Below are 13,609 nucleotides of genomic sequence, written 5' to 3'. Positions count from 1 at the left end.
TTCAATTTTAGCAAAATAAGCGGATTCGAAACAGACTCTTAAACGAACTATTCTAGTTGCAAACTATATCATTCTGGTTGAATAATACACATTATGCAAAGTTAGGTGTCCATTTGGGTAGGATTCAGTGATTCGCCATTGGATGTATGTGCTGTGGTGGTACCAAAATTAGATTTAGGTTTATTCGATCTTTGTGCCATGTAATGGTCATTCATGTCACTAACATATTTCATTAATCGTAAGTAATTAATGGGTTTCAAAATTTCAACTGATGTTAGCTTAGGTTACGATCCTTGCAATTGATTAATTCATTACAAAGTTTAAACAATCTTCTCTGATGTCATCATGACTTACTATTTTCTTTTGAGTTTTGACTTTAATTTAATATCGATTTTATTTAATGCAAGGAAATATTTATGGAATTTCCGGAGAACAACCTTACTAGATAATATTCACATGAGGAACAAACCTTACTACATAATATTAATTTAAATTGGATTGCCTTCCTCAATTTTTTTTTTTTTTTTTTCCCTTTAAGAATGAACTTATTTGGATTTTTGCTAATTACTTTTAGTTGAAAGTGGGTTAAATATACTTAGGGGAAAAAATTCAGGTTCAAAAAAATCTAAAAATAAACAAACTACTTTATTTTTTATTTATTGTTGTTAATAATCTGATAGTTACAAAAGATGGGAGATGATTTGAACTCTGAATGTTATTAACACATTAGAAAGTGTCAATCAATTGAATTACAAAACTCTAGGCTTAAACAAAAAGCTCTTGACAAACCTATACGTGGTTTATGTTTTGTCAATTGGTTTTAAATGCATCAACAATTAATTAACAAATTTTAATCGAGTACCTCAACCTATATAATTAGGCGGTTCATTGTTAAATGTATCAAATGCCCATAGTGAAGGCCCAAGCCCAAGTTTACTTGGTATGCAAGCAAAGTATTCTACTTATACAAGTCTAATAACCATGATGTTCATATAAGAAAAAAAGGTCTAATAACCATGATTAATTGTATGGTTAGTTTAGGATATAGCATTCTATATATATATATCTCATATTGGGTTCATTGTAACATGTATAATTTATCTTTATTTTTAAGATTTCTAACTATCATAAATCATTTTTCTCTGCGATAGTTTTCTTGCATAATAAAGCAAATAGAACGTAAGATTATGTGTTAGAGAGAAAAATAATAATAATTTAAAACACACAGATAAGATATTACCCCCTGTCCAAGAATAGTAGCAAAATTCAAGTTGATTTTTGGAAGAGGCAGGTCCAATTTGGTCGTTCCTGGTCTATACTGGAGTCGGTAAAGAAATAGAGTCATGGGTGGGTGAACAGGAGTCCTTCCTCCTTCCTAGTTCCTTCCCATTCAGACCGTGCACGCCAAGCTTGTTTTTTAGCTATGCACATTGCGGGTGGCATTTATTTATTTAACTAGAACTCACGAATAATTGGCATCTGGTATAGTCTATTTTGTCCCTATGAGTGTTAACTTTTAAAGCTACCGCACTATATGGGACAAGCATATGCTCTCTGTTTATTATTAATATTATAATTATTATTATTATTATTATTATTATTATTTTTAACCATGGTTTTAATATTAAGGGATTAAAATGACAAAAATTCAAAAGTGCGGGGGTTTAATTTTAAATTTTGAAACTGAGTTTTATGTTACAATGAATCTAATATAAGATATTTATAGGAGACTAAATTTAAAAATAACTATAGACCAAATCATGGTTACTAAACTTGTAGTACATATAAAATAATTGCAAATCAAGTATGATTGGGATTAGACTTGATATCTTTAACACATGGTTTAAAGCCTTTCGGCCATTTATATTCTTAGCTCAACTCCAGTACAAAGAGCCATTTTCGGAGCACCACACAATGAGATTTGTGAGGTTTGCTATAATATCTTAATGCCGGTTCTCTATTATATGGTTCTTCTTAATCCTGCTTAGCTAGTGCATCCCATGACATAGTAAAGATTTTCCAAGAATAATTTTTTATCAGCTCACTCATATATCAATCTCACTTTGAGTGTTTGTATGTTTGAAACCACATAGTCAAATCTTAAGTGAATTATAGTGCTAGAGATTTTAACATGGAGGAATCACTATACAATAATTTTAAAAGTTCTAAGACTACCAAGTTAGTTAGAAAAACATGACGTTTGCAGATGTTGCATAGAATCTAGGCTAGTAAAGGTTTTGTAAGTTGTTGCTTGTTATAATTGTGTTTTAAATGGTGAATTTTCTATGAGAGTGTTTGTCCTCGTTTTTCCTTTGAGGGGTTTTCATTTAGGGGTCATTTGGTTGGGAAGATTACTAGGGATGGAGAATGGGGGAAAATGGTTTTCTTGGGTTGTTTGATTAGGAAGGGAAACTGGGGGAGATTTTGGTAAGGCTCAAGAGTTTTCTTCCTGAGCTCACCATTTAGGATGATTTTATTTTCTCTCCAATTTAGGGAAAAATGTGCGGGGAAGAGGGGGCTTGATGGGAAATTAACCATCTACTCCCATCTTATCCCACTTGTATATGACTTTTTTTTTTAATTATTATTTATTTTTAATACTAACAACAATTAAAAAAAAAATTAAACTATTAATTTTTTTTAATGAGAATAAATTTATACAAATTGCATTTTCTATCATCATCTCATATTTCTTTTCAACCAAACAAAAATTTTTTTTTTTCCATCAATTTACTTTTCCATCCTCCCAATTAAACACACATAAGAAAAAATTAAATATTTTTTATCTCCCAAAATTTCCATCCTGTCATTATTTATTATCCCCCAACCAAACAAAACTATAGTTTTTCTTTGTGATCAATCTTTGTGTCACAACCTTTATTGCTTTGATTTAATATATTGCATAAATTGTGTTGTGTATGTGTGTATATATATATATATTCTGCTGAGTTATTATTTTTCTTTGATGTGAGTATTTGTTAATTTATTTAATTCCATATTTTTAATCACTTAGGGGTATAAACTTAATTGTTTAGCACTTTTGTTTTCAATTAGCAATTAAAAAATTTAGGGGATTAATTGAAAGTTTCGAAATTTGAGAGATCAAAATCATAATAACACAAACATTGGAGGGTTAAAAAGTTATTTTAGCCAAATATTCCAGCATCTTATGCAATCTGTATTTTTAACTTTATTCTTTCTACTTTCCTTATTTTAGACCAAAAACAGAGTCAAGACTAACGATAAGAGTCGGCAGAAAGAGATAGTTGGGCATTCTCGGCCACCAAACTAAAGTCCGAGATCGAACCCTTTCCTAATGAGTTTCCTTTACAAGATTTCCAACTTATCGAAAGCAGAGTTGTTAAGGATTGTCTCTGGGAATCGAGATCAAAGAATGAGCCGCGTGTTCCATCCACTAGAGTTGAGTTTTCTCTCTAAATTATTTGTTTCACTCCATAACCTCAACATTCTACAATTTGTTTACATTTTCCTTATCACTTTATTCACTTAACCTGAAATTTCATTTACTTGAAATGATACCATGTCTCATTCAATTATGTCAAATTTTAGTATTTCCTAGATACAGAGTGCTATTTTTAAATGACTTGACATTGGATACACCTTCAAATTTGTTATCTTTAATATGAACTATAAAAAGGATAAATTTCAAATTTGTCTTTGTATTTTTAGACATTTTTTAATCTCCATGGATTATTTCTATTTCTGATTTTCTTACAAACTATAACATATCTGAAGTTGTGAGCATGATGAGAAGACAGAGAGCAAATAGCTAATTGCTTTATTTATTTATTTATTTTCGATAAATTGTTACAACTAGTGGGGGAGGGGATTTGAACCCTGGTTCTCGATACAAAAGAAACCAGTCAATGGAATTGAGTTACAAGGCTCTTGGTGTGTCTTGTTGTAATTGATCAAATTAATTAGATAAGGCGGAATGAAATGTTTTCTGATTTATTATTGAAAAACATACATCTGTATATTATAAGCTTGTCATGAATTTTGGTTGCTGAGATTACTGTTAGACTCTGCAGACACTTGCTCAGTAAGCAGCACATCTGTTAAATAAATGATTAGAGACATATTTGGTAAGTACTCTGTAGAAACTCTAGACATGTTTCCTCACAGTCTTTTTTGTGTGTTCATGAATATGTGCATAAATGAATGGATGAAGAAACCAAACTGCAGTCCATCAAAGCAAATAACTATGAATTTAAAAATTTTGCATTGGCATAAATTGCAGTAGAAGCAATGGCTGATAGTGGGGTAGCTGCAGCCTTACCACAAGAAATTGCATTGAAACTATTACTATTAGGTGAGCAGTGGGTTCTGTTTCTTCATTAAGCTACATCATCATACCCTATCATCTTTGTGCTTTCCAATTGGGATAAGATCTCCCCCATTTAAATCTTCTAATCTCCAATTTTTAGCCAAATGTGAAACTTGTGTCATTTTTTCTAATTTTTTGTGGTTTATATAGGTCTTCTAAGATCATTGGATTTTTTTAAAACCATGCATCATATATCTAGATTAAAATTGGAGGGAATTAGAAGATTTAAATAGGAATTCTGTCAAGTCTTTTGGTATCAACAAGCCAGAAGTTCCAACAATATTGGTTTTTTCAATACTATTTTGGGTTTACCAGTACTATTTAATTACTCTTTTGAATCTTTGATAAAAGCCTCTCTCAATAAGAGCTTTAGTGAAATTCGTAGTTAGATTTTGTCAGGGTGCATTTAGATTATGACGCTTGGAGAAGAATTTACTCACTAGATACACTTAATGTAGTTATGTACAATAAATGTTTTTCAGATTACTATGTGAGTGGTAATTCAAGTAGTTTATGCGTTGAAGAAGTCCCACTTGAGACCAGCATCTCTTTTTGTGCAAAGCTGCATGGAATACATGGGTACATAGTACATACCGTACATTTAAAAAGAAAACAATTTTTTGTTATGAAATAATGTGTAGATAATGAATTCAATAGAAATCTGACAGATCTTTGAAGTAGTTCTTAAAAAAAAACTTTGAGAAGATAATTTGGATTAAATCAAGAGTATATAGTCTGACCTATTAAAAGGAACACCAATCACTTACTAGTTTCACTTTTTAACTGGTTATAGTGGTCTGTATCTTACTATCTGTGTCATGGTTTTCTTTTTTGTGTGAATGTAAGACCACCCTGATTTTACATTTCTCTTTCTTATTTTAATTTTTACAAAATGTCATTGGAACCAAGTTCTTAGCCAACATCTTAACTGCTCTAAGAGAGAATGCTTTCTTAAGTTCAAATTGTTGCAGTTTATGCACAAAACTTACAAAAGGACTAATACTTTTTTTTAAAAGAAGTATATTGCAAGAAAACTTAAAAGCTTGGAAAGGTGATATTTCATGGAACTATAATCTTACCCTTAATAAGAGGGTATTCTTTTCCACTCCCTGAAGAGCCAGATTAGTATGAAAAGAAACATGAAAGTATTGAACATTGACAATGTTTATATCAACCACTCACATAGAATCAAGATTTTTTTTTTTTTTTTTTTAAATTAATTTACAAGGAGAAGTTGATGAAGGAATTGTAGATGTGACAACCAACACCAGTTACACCACACTTTTTTTGTCATCTCATTAACATTTCTGTTTATTGAACTTTGAATATCACTCTTTAAAAGATTTAAAAACACAACTATTAAATGATTTTCATTTTTGTGTGGGAACATCAAGCCATTTCTTTTACCCTCTCATATGGGGGAAACAAATTTCATTCTACCATAGCAACAATAAGAAAACAAAACTCAAACTAAAATTTTATATGAAAGTATAAAATTTTGAAACAATAGATCACAGCTAAAGCGATCACCCTGTCCAGCTTGTATCATTTAGAGCAATCATAAACACATATATATGATAATTGATTTATCGCATTATTTTTCTTGTAATCTTAGTAGATATGAGTCACTTCCTATTTTCTTTCATCAGCAATTAGCTTTCCCGAGGAAACATAGCTAATTGTCTTGGCAATAGTCATGGCACTTTACTCTATCCTTGCTGTGAATTCACATATGTGACATTCAAAATATACACAAACAACTATTTGTTGCAGAAACTTAAATTGATATTAACATATTAATATGTGGATTTAACATTAGATAAGAGCTTTGACTGCCTCTGAAATAGATTGATTGATTGATTGGAAAATTTGTCCAAAGCATTGGAGAATCTGTTGATGTGAGACATACAGTAACTGTGCAAACATTAATGCAGAAATAGAGAGGATTAGGATTCCCCATGGTGGTAGAAGAATCTCTACCAGCAAGCCGGTGGCAGAAGTTCCTAAAATGACGCACATTCTCCTGCCTATATGGAGGTAGCTTGTGTTGAGAGTTGGGTGGCTTATCCCTGCCAATGTTAAAGCGTAACCAATCACAAGTACAATAAAAGATGACATAATTGCACCATGCGTTTGAAATGGGTTGCCAGAGTTTTGATACTTGACTTGTAGAAGGGCAAGCAGCGCTAAAATGAGAAAACCTAAAGCAGTATGGACTTTGGTGGAGGAACCAAGTTGTTGGCGACTGTGAAAAACAGAGAGGAAAAAAAACATAGAATTGCCTCAGATTACATGCAATATTAATGGATATACAGTTGATGAATGAGCAGAAGGAATATCCATGACATTCGATTTGCCAACAAAATATTTTCTTGTAATTAGATTAATGCTCATATTTAATTTAGAGGTGCAAGTTAAATTATTTGCCAAGTCTTTCAATTTTGTGTCACTATCAAGTTACTTTTATTATCCTCTTGCTTACATCTAATATTCCTCTAGAAAGAAATAAACCCCAGTTTTTATTTTGCTTGCTCCTACTGAATTGTTGTCTTCGTTTTTATTTATTTTCTCTTTCTTTGTTTCTCTCTTTTATCAATTATAAAAATATTTTGTTTTGCTGTGTGTGCAAGTTTTTTTCTTCTCTGAAAACTATTGTCAAGAGACTCAAGACTAATCGTTACCCCAAAAAATATGGTTTCTTGAACACACTCCATTTATAATTCCTGTTATCTGAATTATAGGGAAAAATTATTTTCTTTTGAGAGAGAGAGAGTCTTTTGTATCTTGATTTTGATCTATCATCTAATATTGACGCAACAAGTTAATTCAAGTAGCAAGTTTTGTCCTAAAAAAAAAGAAAAGAAAAAAAGAGCAAGTTTTGTGAATTAGAATTTATGGTATTGACATGTGAGAGTTTATAATTTTAGAAAATTATTGAACATTTTGAAAGTATTATAAATGCGTACTCTCCCATCTCAAATGAATTATAAGTCTTACCATGAATTTAATTAGTAAGTTCCCACTATTATATAAGAGAGAAAGCATGAATTTATGAGAGTCTAAGAGTATTCTATAATTACTCTATAATTTTGATTTCTATCATAAATTCCTTCCCTTTTTTTGGGGATACGAACAAGTCAGAAAAAAAAACTTATCTAAGTAATTAAGAGGAGCACTATAATGTCCCAAAAAAAAAAAAAAAAAAAATCCGTACTGTCCTAAATTCCGTTTTATGTGTTTTATTTATATATATATTTTTGTGATAAACATGTGTTAAAGATATTAATTGTTAATAAAACATGCAATAAAGCAATAGATTTAAGGGGGTCTTTGAGAAACATTGTGCTGCTAGCAGAGGAGGGTCAGAGGAGGAAAGAATGGTGGAGATCACAGGTGTTCAGCACACTCCGGTGGCTGCTAGTCAAGCGTGGCTGGGTATGGAGCAAGCGAGGCACTCTATAGCGTTGTCAAATCACAGTAGCTCCAACGTGGTGCTGTCAGAGAGCCAGAGCAATGATGCTCTGGTATGCCCGTTGAGCTCAGCACCCTTTTCTGTTGTGCTATCACGTGTTTCCCAATGGTCCTCACTGAAGGGTAAGGAAGTGGTTGACAAAGCCTCAGATTTGGGCTTTCCAATGTCTTTCTCTGAGGCGCAAATATCACCTAGCCCGGAACCCAAAAATATTCCCTCTCCTTTTAATGAGCCCATCAATATCCCTTAATGCCCAAAGAGTGGACATTTAAATGGGGTTGCTACAGCTCAAAAAAAGAAACCTCAAAATTTTAATATGCCAACACAGGTTAATTGCTGGGCTTTTGGGTTCGTTAAGGAGAGGGGTGTGTAGTTGTTTGTTGTTTTTCACCCAGTTGTTGTTTTCTTTCTCTGTTGTATCTCTTTTCTAGATGAATGAAATGTTTATGTATTTCTCAAAAAAAAAAAAAAAAAATGCAATAAAGATGCCAGGTTTGTCTGGATATATGACAAACTCAAATGCTCTGTAAATTATTAGCGCTTAGCTGTTAGCACTGAGCACTTAGCAGTGCCCACTAGAGCAAAAAATGATCCTGCAGGTAAGATATTGACACCTTTTTTAAAATTTTAAAAAAAAAAAATTTAAACTTTAGTCATGAAAGAATTTATTACAAAATGATGGACTTGAAGTAGTAGCATTCAAGAGCGTATAAAAAAAAAAATGTAAAGCAAAAACTAATGCAAAGAGATTTTAACTCACTCTTCTGGACGAAAATTGTTGTCCGCCATTGTTCTCGCCTCCTTGTGCTGTGCTTTCCTCATTCTTTGCTACATGTTGTCATCCTATATATAGTCTCTGTGTCACTGTCAAAAGTTCACTGTTCATAATTTAGCAAAAAACAAAAGTTCACTGTTCATAGGTTGGACGAGTTTGTTCCCCTGTATCATTTGAAGGAGTCCAAAAAATATGGGTACTACAAGCTTATGCCCTAGGTTAGGAAGGCGAGGATCATCATGGATCTTCCTTCATCCTTCCAGTACTAGAAGTCTAGGTACTTCTTTGTATCTGGAGATGGGTGGGAGACTCTTTTAGACGACTTCTGGGGTGAAGTTCCTAGGTTGCTTCGTTGGTGGGGGACCTCGAGGCTAGGTGCGTTGTCTTTTGCTTATTTCTTGTCAGTTCTTTTTTCCTTTTTAATTTGATTTGTCACTAACCTTTACTTGTTATATTTTTGCAGTTAAGAAGGGTCGTAAGCTCAAGAGTAGATACAAGGAGCGCATCTAGGCAGCCACTGAGTACGCGAAGACGATTGATGACTTCGACGACCTCGTTGATCCCAGAACTTTAGCTCATCACTTCCTTGGTCTGGAACCTTCTCCCTTTGTCCTGTGTGCTATTGAGATTGAAGAAAAAAGTGAGTTTGGTTTGGTTGAGTTTTCTTCTCCCTTTTGTTGCTTTCTGTTATGTAGAGATGATGACCAAATTCAATCAAGAGTTGTATGCCAGGATGAAGGCCAAGAAGAACGAGCCTCTTAAAAAGACATAAATAAAAAAGACAATCAAAATCACTTTTTTCCATTTGGGTACATTAAAAAGACATAAATTATACCAAATTTAAAATTAATAAAAAAAAACTTGAATATATTAACATTACCCAAGTTCTGATTTCCTTCCAAATTACCTGGATGGTAAACTAATAGAAACTAATAGAAACCAATGGATAAGCAATCCTTACAGTTGCAAAAGTTTTGCCAAATCAAGAGCAATCGTCTCAGAAGCTTGATAAACAAAATCACAATCTTAATGATGATATTTGGTAGCCATCATTTACTTTCTAATATAATAGCATTCAAAATCAGAATTCCATTGTATAAAATGGCAACATGATAAACACAACTGATTTATTACTCCCAATTTTACTGACAAAGGAAATGAATCCATGATGACCATCCATCTCTCCTTTGAAACAAAATGGTTTATTTTCATATGAGATGTGCCACAATTTATCCAAGCTAGTCTTTTGATTTACTCATTCCCCACTCTTCCAATCCTCAGATAAATTGGATGCTTTACAACCTTCTTGTCCTGTCCATCTTCAGTCCAAGCACGCTTGAATTCCTCAATCACAGCATTGCTCAAAAGCTCCACACCCTTCTCCTTAGCTGTTTGGTATGCTGACCATGATCTTAAGTATGTAAAATAACTATCTAAATCCATTAATCTTTCCGTTACAAATGGAAACGGTCCAGTATGATCAGCTCCATCCACTGGCTCAAATGGAAAATCGATGGTCTCATACTTGTTGTCCACCAATTTTCTTGCCGGATCCCAATAAGGCTCCACAGCAATGTTATAATAGGGTTGGAAGACTGCATCGACTGATTCGTTAACTTCTGGCACGGTGTAGCACCAGGCAGCTATGACACCATGAGGTTTTTTGAGTACCCACTTCGCTTGTTGGTAGAAATTAGGGAGATCAAACCAATGGATGGCCTGAGCAATGGTCACAACATCAATGCTTGATTGAGGGCCAATACTGGATTCAAGCTCAGCAATAGACATGGTAGGAGGTGTCAGTTGATATCTAATATTGGGTAGCCTTGGAGCGAATGCAAGCTGTTTTGGACTTGTGTCTGTGGCTATGACATTCTTGTAGATCCCAGATAGCTGAAAAATAAGGTTGTATTAGAACAAAAGTCTACAAAAAGCAAATGTTTAAAATGGAATTAGATGTATTTACTAAATAGCAGTGAGCAATCAAAGCAATTTATATAAAGATATAGAAGGAGGCATATGGGGCACAATTAAAGTGAGAAATGCTAGAATATATGTGCTGGACAATAATTGGGTATAGTTCCGTAGTAGTACATTCAATTTCCCAATTGAATTCAAACACATAATTGAATTTAATTTAATTTAATTATGTTTGCAAAAGATAATATTGTTTGCTCTACGAAGTTATGACAAACTCTTTCACTTCATACATAAATTTATTTTTTGGAGTCCTGCGTAATGTGGAACTGTTGAATTAGCCAATGCACTTCTTTCTTTACTCCTAGTAATGTGGGCTATGACAGCTTATATACTAAAATTTTTGGCATAGTATGATTAGTGTCACGACCCCAGTAATACTAGCTATTAGGATCCTCTTATCTATTTTTTTATTTGAAATTGATTAATTTCATAATTCAAATTAAATATTATAAATCAAAAAGTGCATAGTATTTTATCATTTTAATCATAAAAAAAAATATACTGCACCTAATTAACTATACCTCGTTTCAACTAAAATGAATTTTGTTTGAACAGAAAGACCCCACAAAGACAAAAACAAAATTGTTATTTAGACGGATGGAAGGGGAAAAGAAACTCACAGATTGAGCAGCTTGGCCGCTTCCAGCGCCAACATCCCATGCAAGGTCGTGAGAGGGTGTCTTGGAAGCAATGAATTCAAACAATTCTGGAGGATAACTAGGCCTACCCTCTGCGTACTGCTCTGCCTGCTTAATGAACAAGTCTGCCATTTCTTTCTTCTTCTTTTTCTCTCTCTCTCTCTCTCTCCAAGTTTTAAGTATGGCTCTATTCTATCTTGGGTACCCCATTTATAGTTTGTAAAAAAATCGAAGATAGAGCCACGTGAAATAAAGAAGACGCATTCGCTGTGAATCACAACTTTACAGGGCAGGGCTAACTGGGGAAGCATCATCGCGACTCGCGAGTTCCGTGTTATAATATCATGTTTTGACCCAAATTTCTTTGGAGCAAACACAGTGGCGGCTCCGGATTTATTTATTTAAGATTTAGTACTATAATTCACGTTTAGCATATTTCAAAACTTTGTTCCATTCAAATGGATTATGGGTGGCTTTTATATTTTTTTATGAGATTTGATCGATTACTATTTTTTTTTTTAATAGATTTGAGATCAAATTGGTTTGTTGTTTGGACTTATTCTTAAAAGGCCAAACCGTGTTTAAGGGGTCCAAGTTCAATTCAGTCGGACTAAAAGAAAACAAGTAATGCTCTTTACACAAAAATTTTGACAACATTTTTCACACCTATCATACTGTCAAGTTTTCACTAATTCTCAATTAGGCTAAATACCGATATCATTTTTTTACTTATTATTATTAATAATTTGACACATCAATATGTGTTAATTTTTTTGTGTGTCTGTACTCAGTAGACTTTCCCAAAGAAAATTTAGTGTATTCCAAAGTTTTATTTTAGTGTGGTTAAAAAAAATGTTTAAAAATATTACATTTTACATATAAAAAAAATTTCTATTGCCAACTCAGTTTGAACCCCCGACTGAATGTGGTGCCTGCACCGAGCCAACGTACCTTGTCTATTGCGAGGAATAGTGATGCTGTGATGGTGCACAAATTGTTCACGAAGTCTCATTTCGGTCTTTTTATCAAGTGACTATTATAACTTAAATTCTATTATCACAAACTAAGTCACAATTTTTGTTACAATTATTCACATGTCTAATTGTAAGTAATGGAGAAAAGTGGCGAGTCTATATAAAAGTGATAAGTAGCCGATCAAAGTCTACTACATAAGATAGTTGTGGCAAAAGTTGTGATTTAGTTTGTGGTACTAGAATTACTAATAACTTATTATCACTTATGTGCTTTGTTTATTATACACTAAATCTGTGCAATTTTTGCCTGTGTGCGACAAGGGGTACGAAATAAGTATCCCTTTCATTATTAACTGTAAAGAAGATAGTTTATTTATGTTATATTCATGTACACTTTAAACAAACTATTCTGGTTGCAAACTATATTATTCTGGTTGAATAATACACTTTACGCAAAGTTACGTGTCCATTTAGGTAGGATTCAGTTATTCACCACCATTTTTAAGATTTCTAACATTCATAAATCATTTCTCTTCACGATTATTTTCTTGCATCATTTTCTTAGAAAGCAAATAAAAATTAAGACTATGTGTTAGAGAGAAAATAATAATAATTCAAAACACACAGGTAAGGTAAGATATTTTGAAGAGGTTGGTCCAATTTGGTCGTTCCCAGTCTATACTGAAGTCAGTAAAGAAATAGAGTCAATAGACACACACGTCATGGGTGGGGGAACAGGAGTCCTTCCTCGCTCCTTCCTTCCCATTCAGAACGTGCACGCCAAGTTGTTTTCTAGCTATGCACATTGCGATTAACTAGAACTCACAATTAATTGGCATCTAGTATAGTGTATTTTGTCCTTATGAGACAAGCATATGCTCTCTGTTTTTTTTTTTTTTTTTTTTTTTTTTTTTTTTTTTAACCATGGTTTTAATATTAAGGGATTAAAATGACAAAAATTCAAAAGTGCAGGGGTTTAATTTTAAATTTTGAAATTGAGTTATATGTTACAATGAATCTAATATGAGATATTTATAGGAGACTAAATTTAAAACTAACTATACACCAAACCATGGTTACTAAACTTGTAGTACAAATAAAATACATTACTTGCACATCAAGTATGATTGGGATTGAGCTTGATATCTTTAACACATGGTTTAAAGCCTTTCAGCCATTTGTATTATTAGCTCAACTCCAATACGAAGAGCCATTTTCGGAGCACCACACAAAGAGATTTGTGAGGTTTGCTATAATATCTTAATGCCCGTTCTCTATTATATGGTTCTTCTTAATCCTGCTTAGCTTATACATCCCATGATATAGTAAAGATTTTCCAAGAATCATTTTTTATTAGCTCACTCATATATCAATTTCACTTTGAGTGTTTGAATGTTTAAAACCACATGGCTAAATCTTAAG

The 13,609-nt window shown here is 32.8% G+C and overlaps 1 protein-coding gene and 1 long non-coding RNA gene across 2 annotated transcripts; one reads left to right on the top strand and one right to left on the bottom strand.

Annotated features, from left to right (window-relative positions):
- The first annotated feature begins 3,225 nt into the window (after positions 1-3,225).
- LOC115983572 lies at positions 3,226-6,874 on the top strand. Its single transcript, XR_004090095.1, has 2 exons — positions 3,226-4,333; positions 6,283-6,874. It is a non-coding gene; the product is annotated as an uncharacterized LOC115983572 (long non-coding RNA).
- A 2,693-nt stretch (positions 6,875-9,567) lies between these two features.
- Positions 9,568-11,530, bottom strand: LOC115987123 (putative methyltransferase DDB_G0268948). The gene is made up of 2 exons (XM_031110593.1): positions 11,196-11,530; positions 9,568-10,488 (listed from the first exon to the last, which is right to left on the bottom strand). Exons 1-2 carry the CDS (start codon positions 11,343-11,345, stop codon positions 9,847-9,849), a joined length of 792 nt encoding a protein of 263 aa, XP_030966453.1. The 5' UTR covers positions 11,346-11,530; the 3' UTR covers positions 9,568-9,846.
- Between the last annotated feature and the right edge of the window lie 2,079 nt (positions 11,531-13,609).

The sequence above is a fragment of the Quercus lobata genome, chromosome 4 (assembly GCF_001633185.2).
Source record: "Quercus lobata isolate SW786 chromosome 4, ValleyOak3.0 Primary Assembly, whole genome shotgun sequence".
NCBI lineage: Eukaryota > Viridiplantae > Streptophyta > Magnoliopsida > Fagales > Fagaceae > Quercus > Quercus lobata.
The sequence above is the reverse complement of the archived record's forward strand: the minus strand, read 5'-3'. Positions and strand labels throughout refer to the sequence as shown.

What these genes read in the sequence shown, in the direction of transcription:
- LOC115987123 (XM_031110593.1), bottom strand. Translation starts at nt 11,345, where the DNA reads ATGGCAGACTTGTTCATTAAGCAGGCAGAGCAGTACGCAGAGGGTAGG. An exon ending in GCGGCCAAGCTGCTCAATCT is followed by an intron (nt 10,489 to 11,195) that starts GTGAGTTTCTTT and finishes CTTATTTTTCAG; the next exon opens with CTATCTGGGATCTACAAGAA.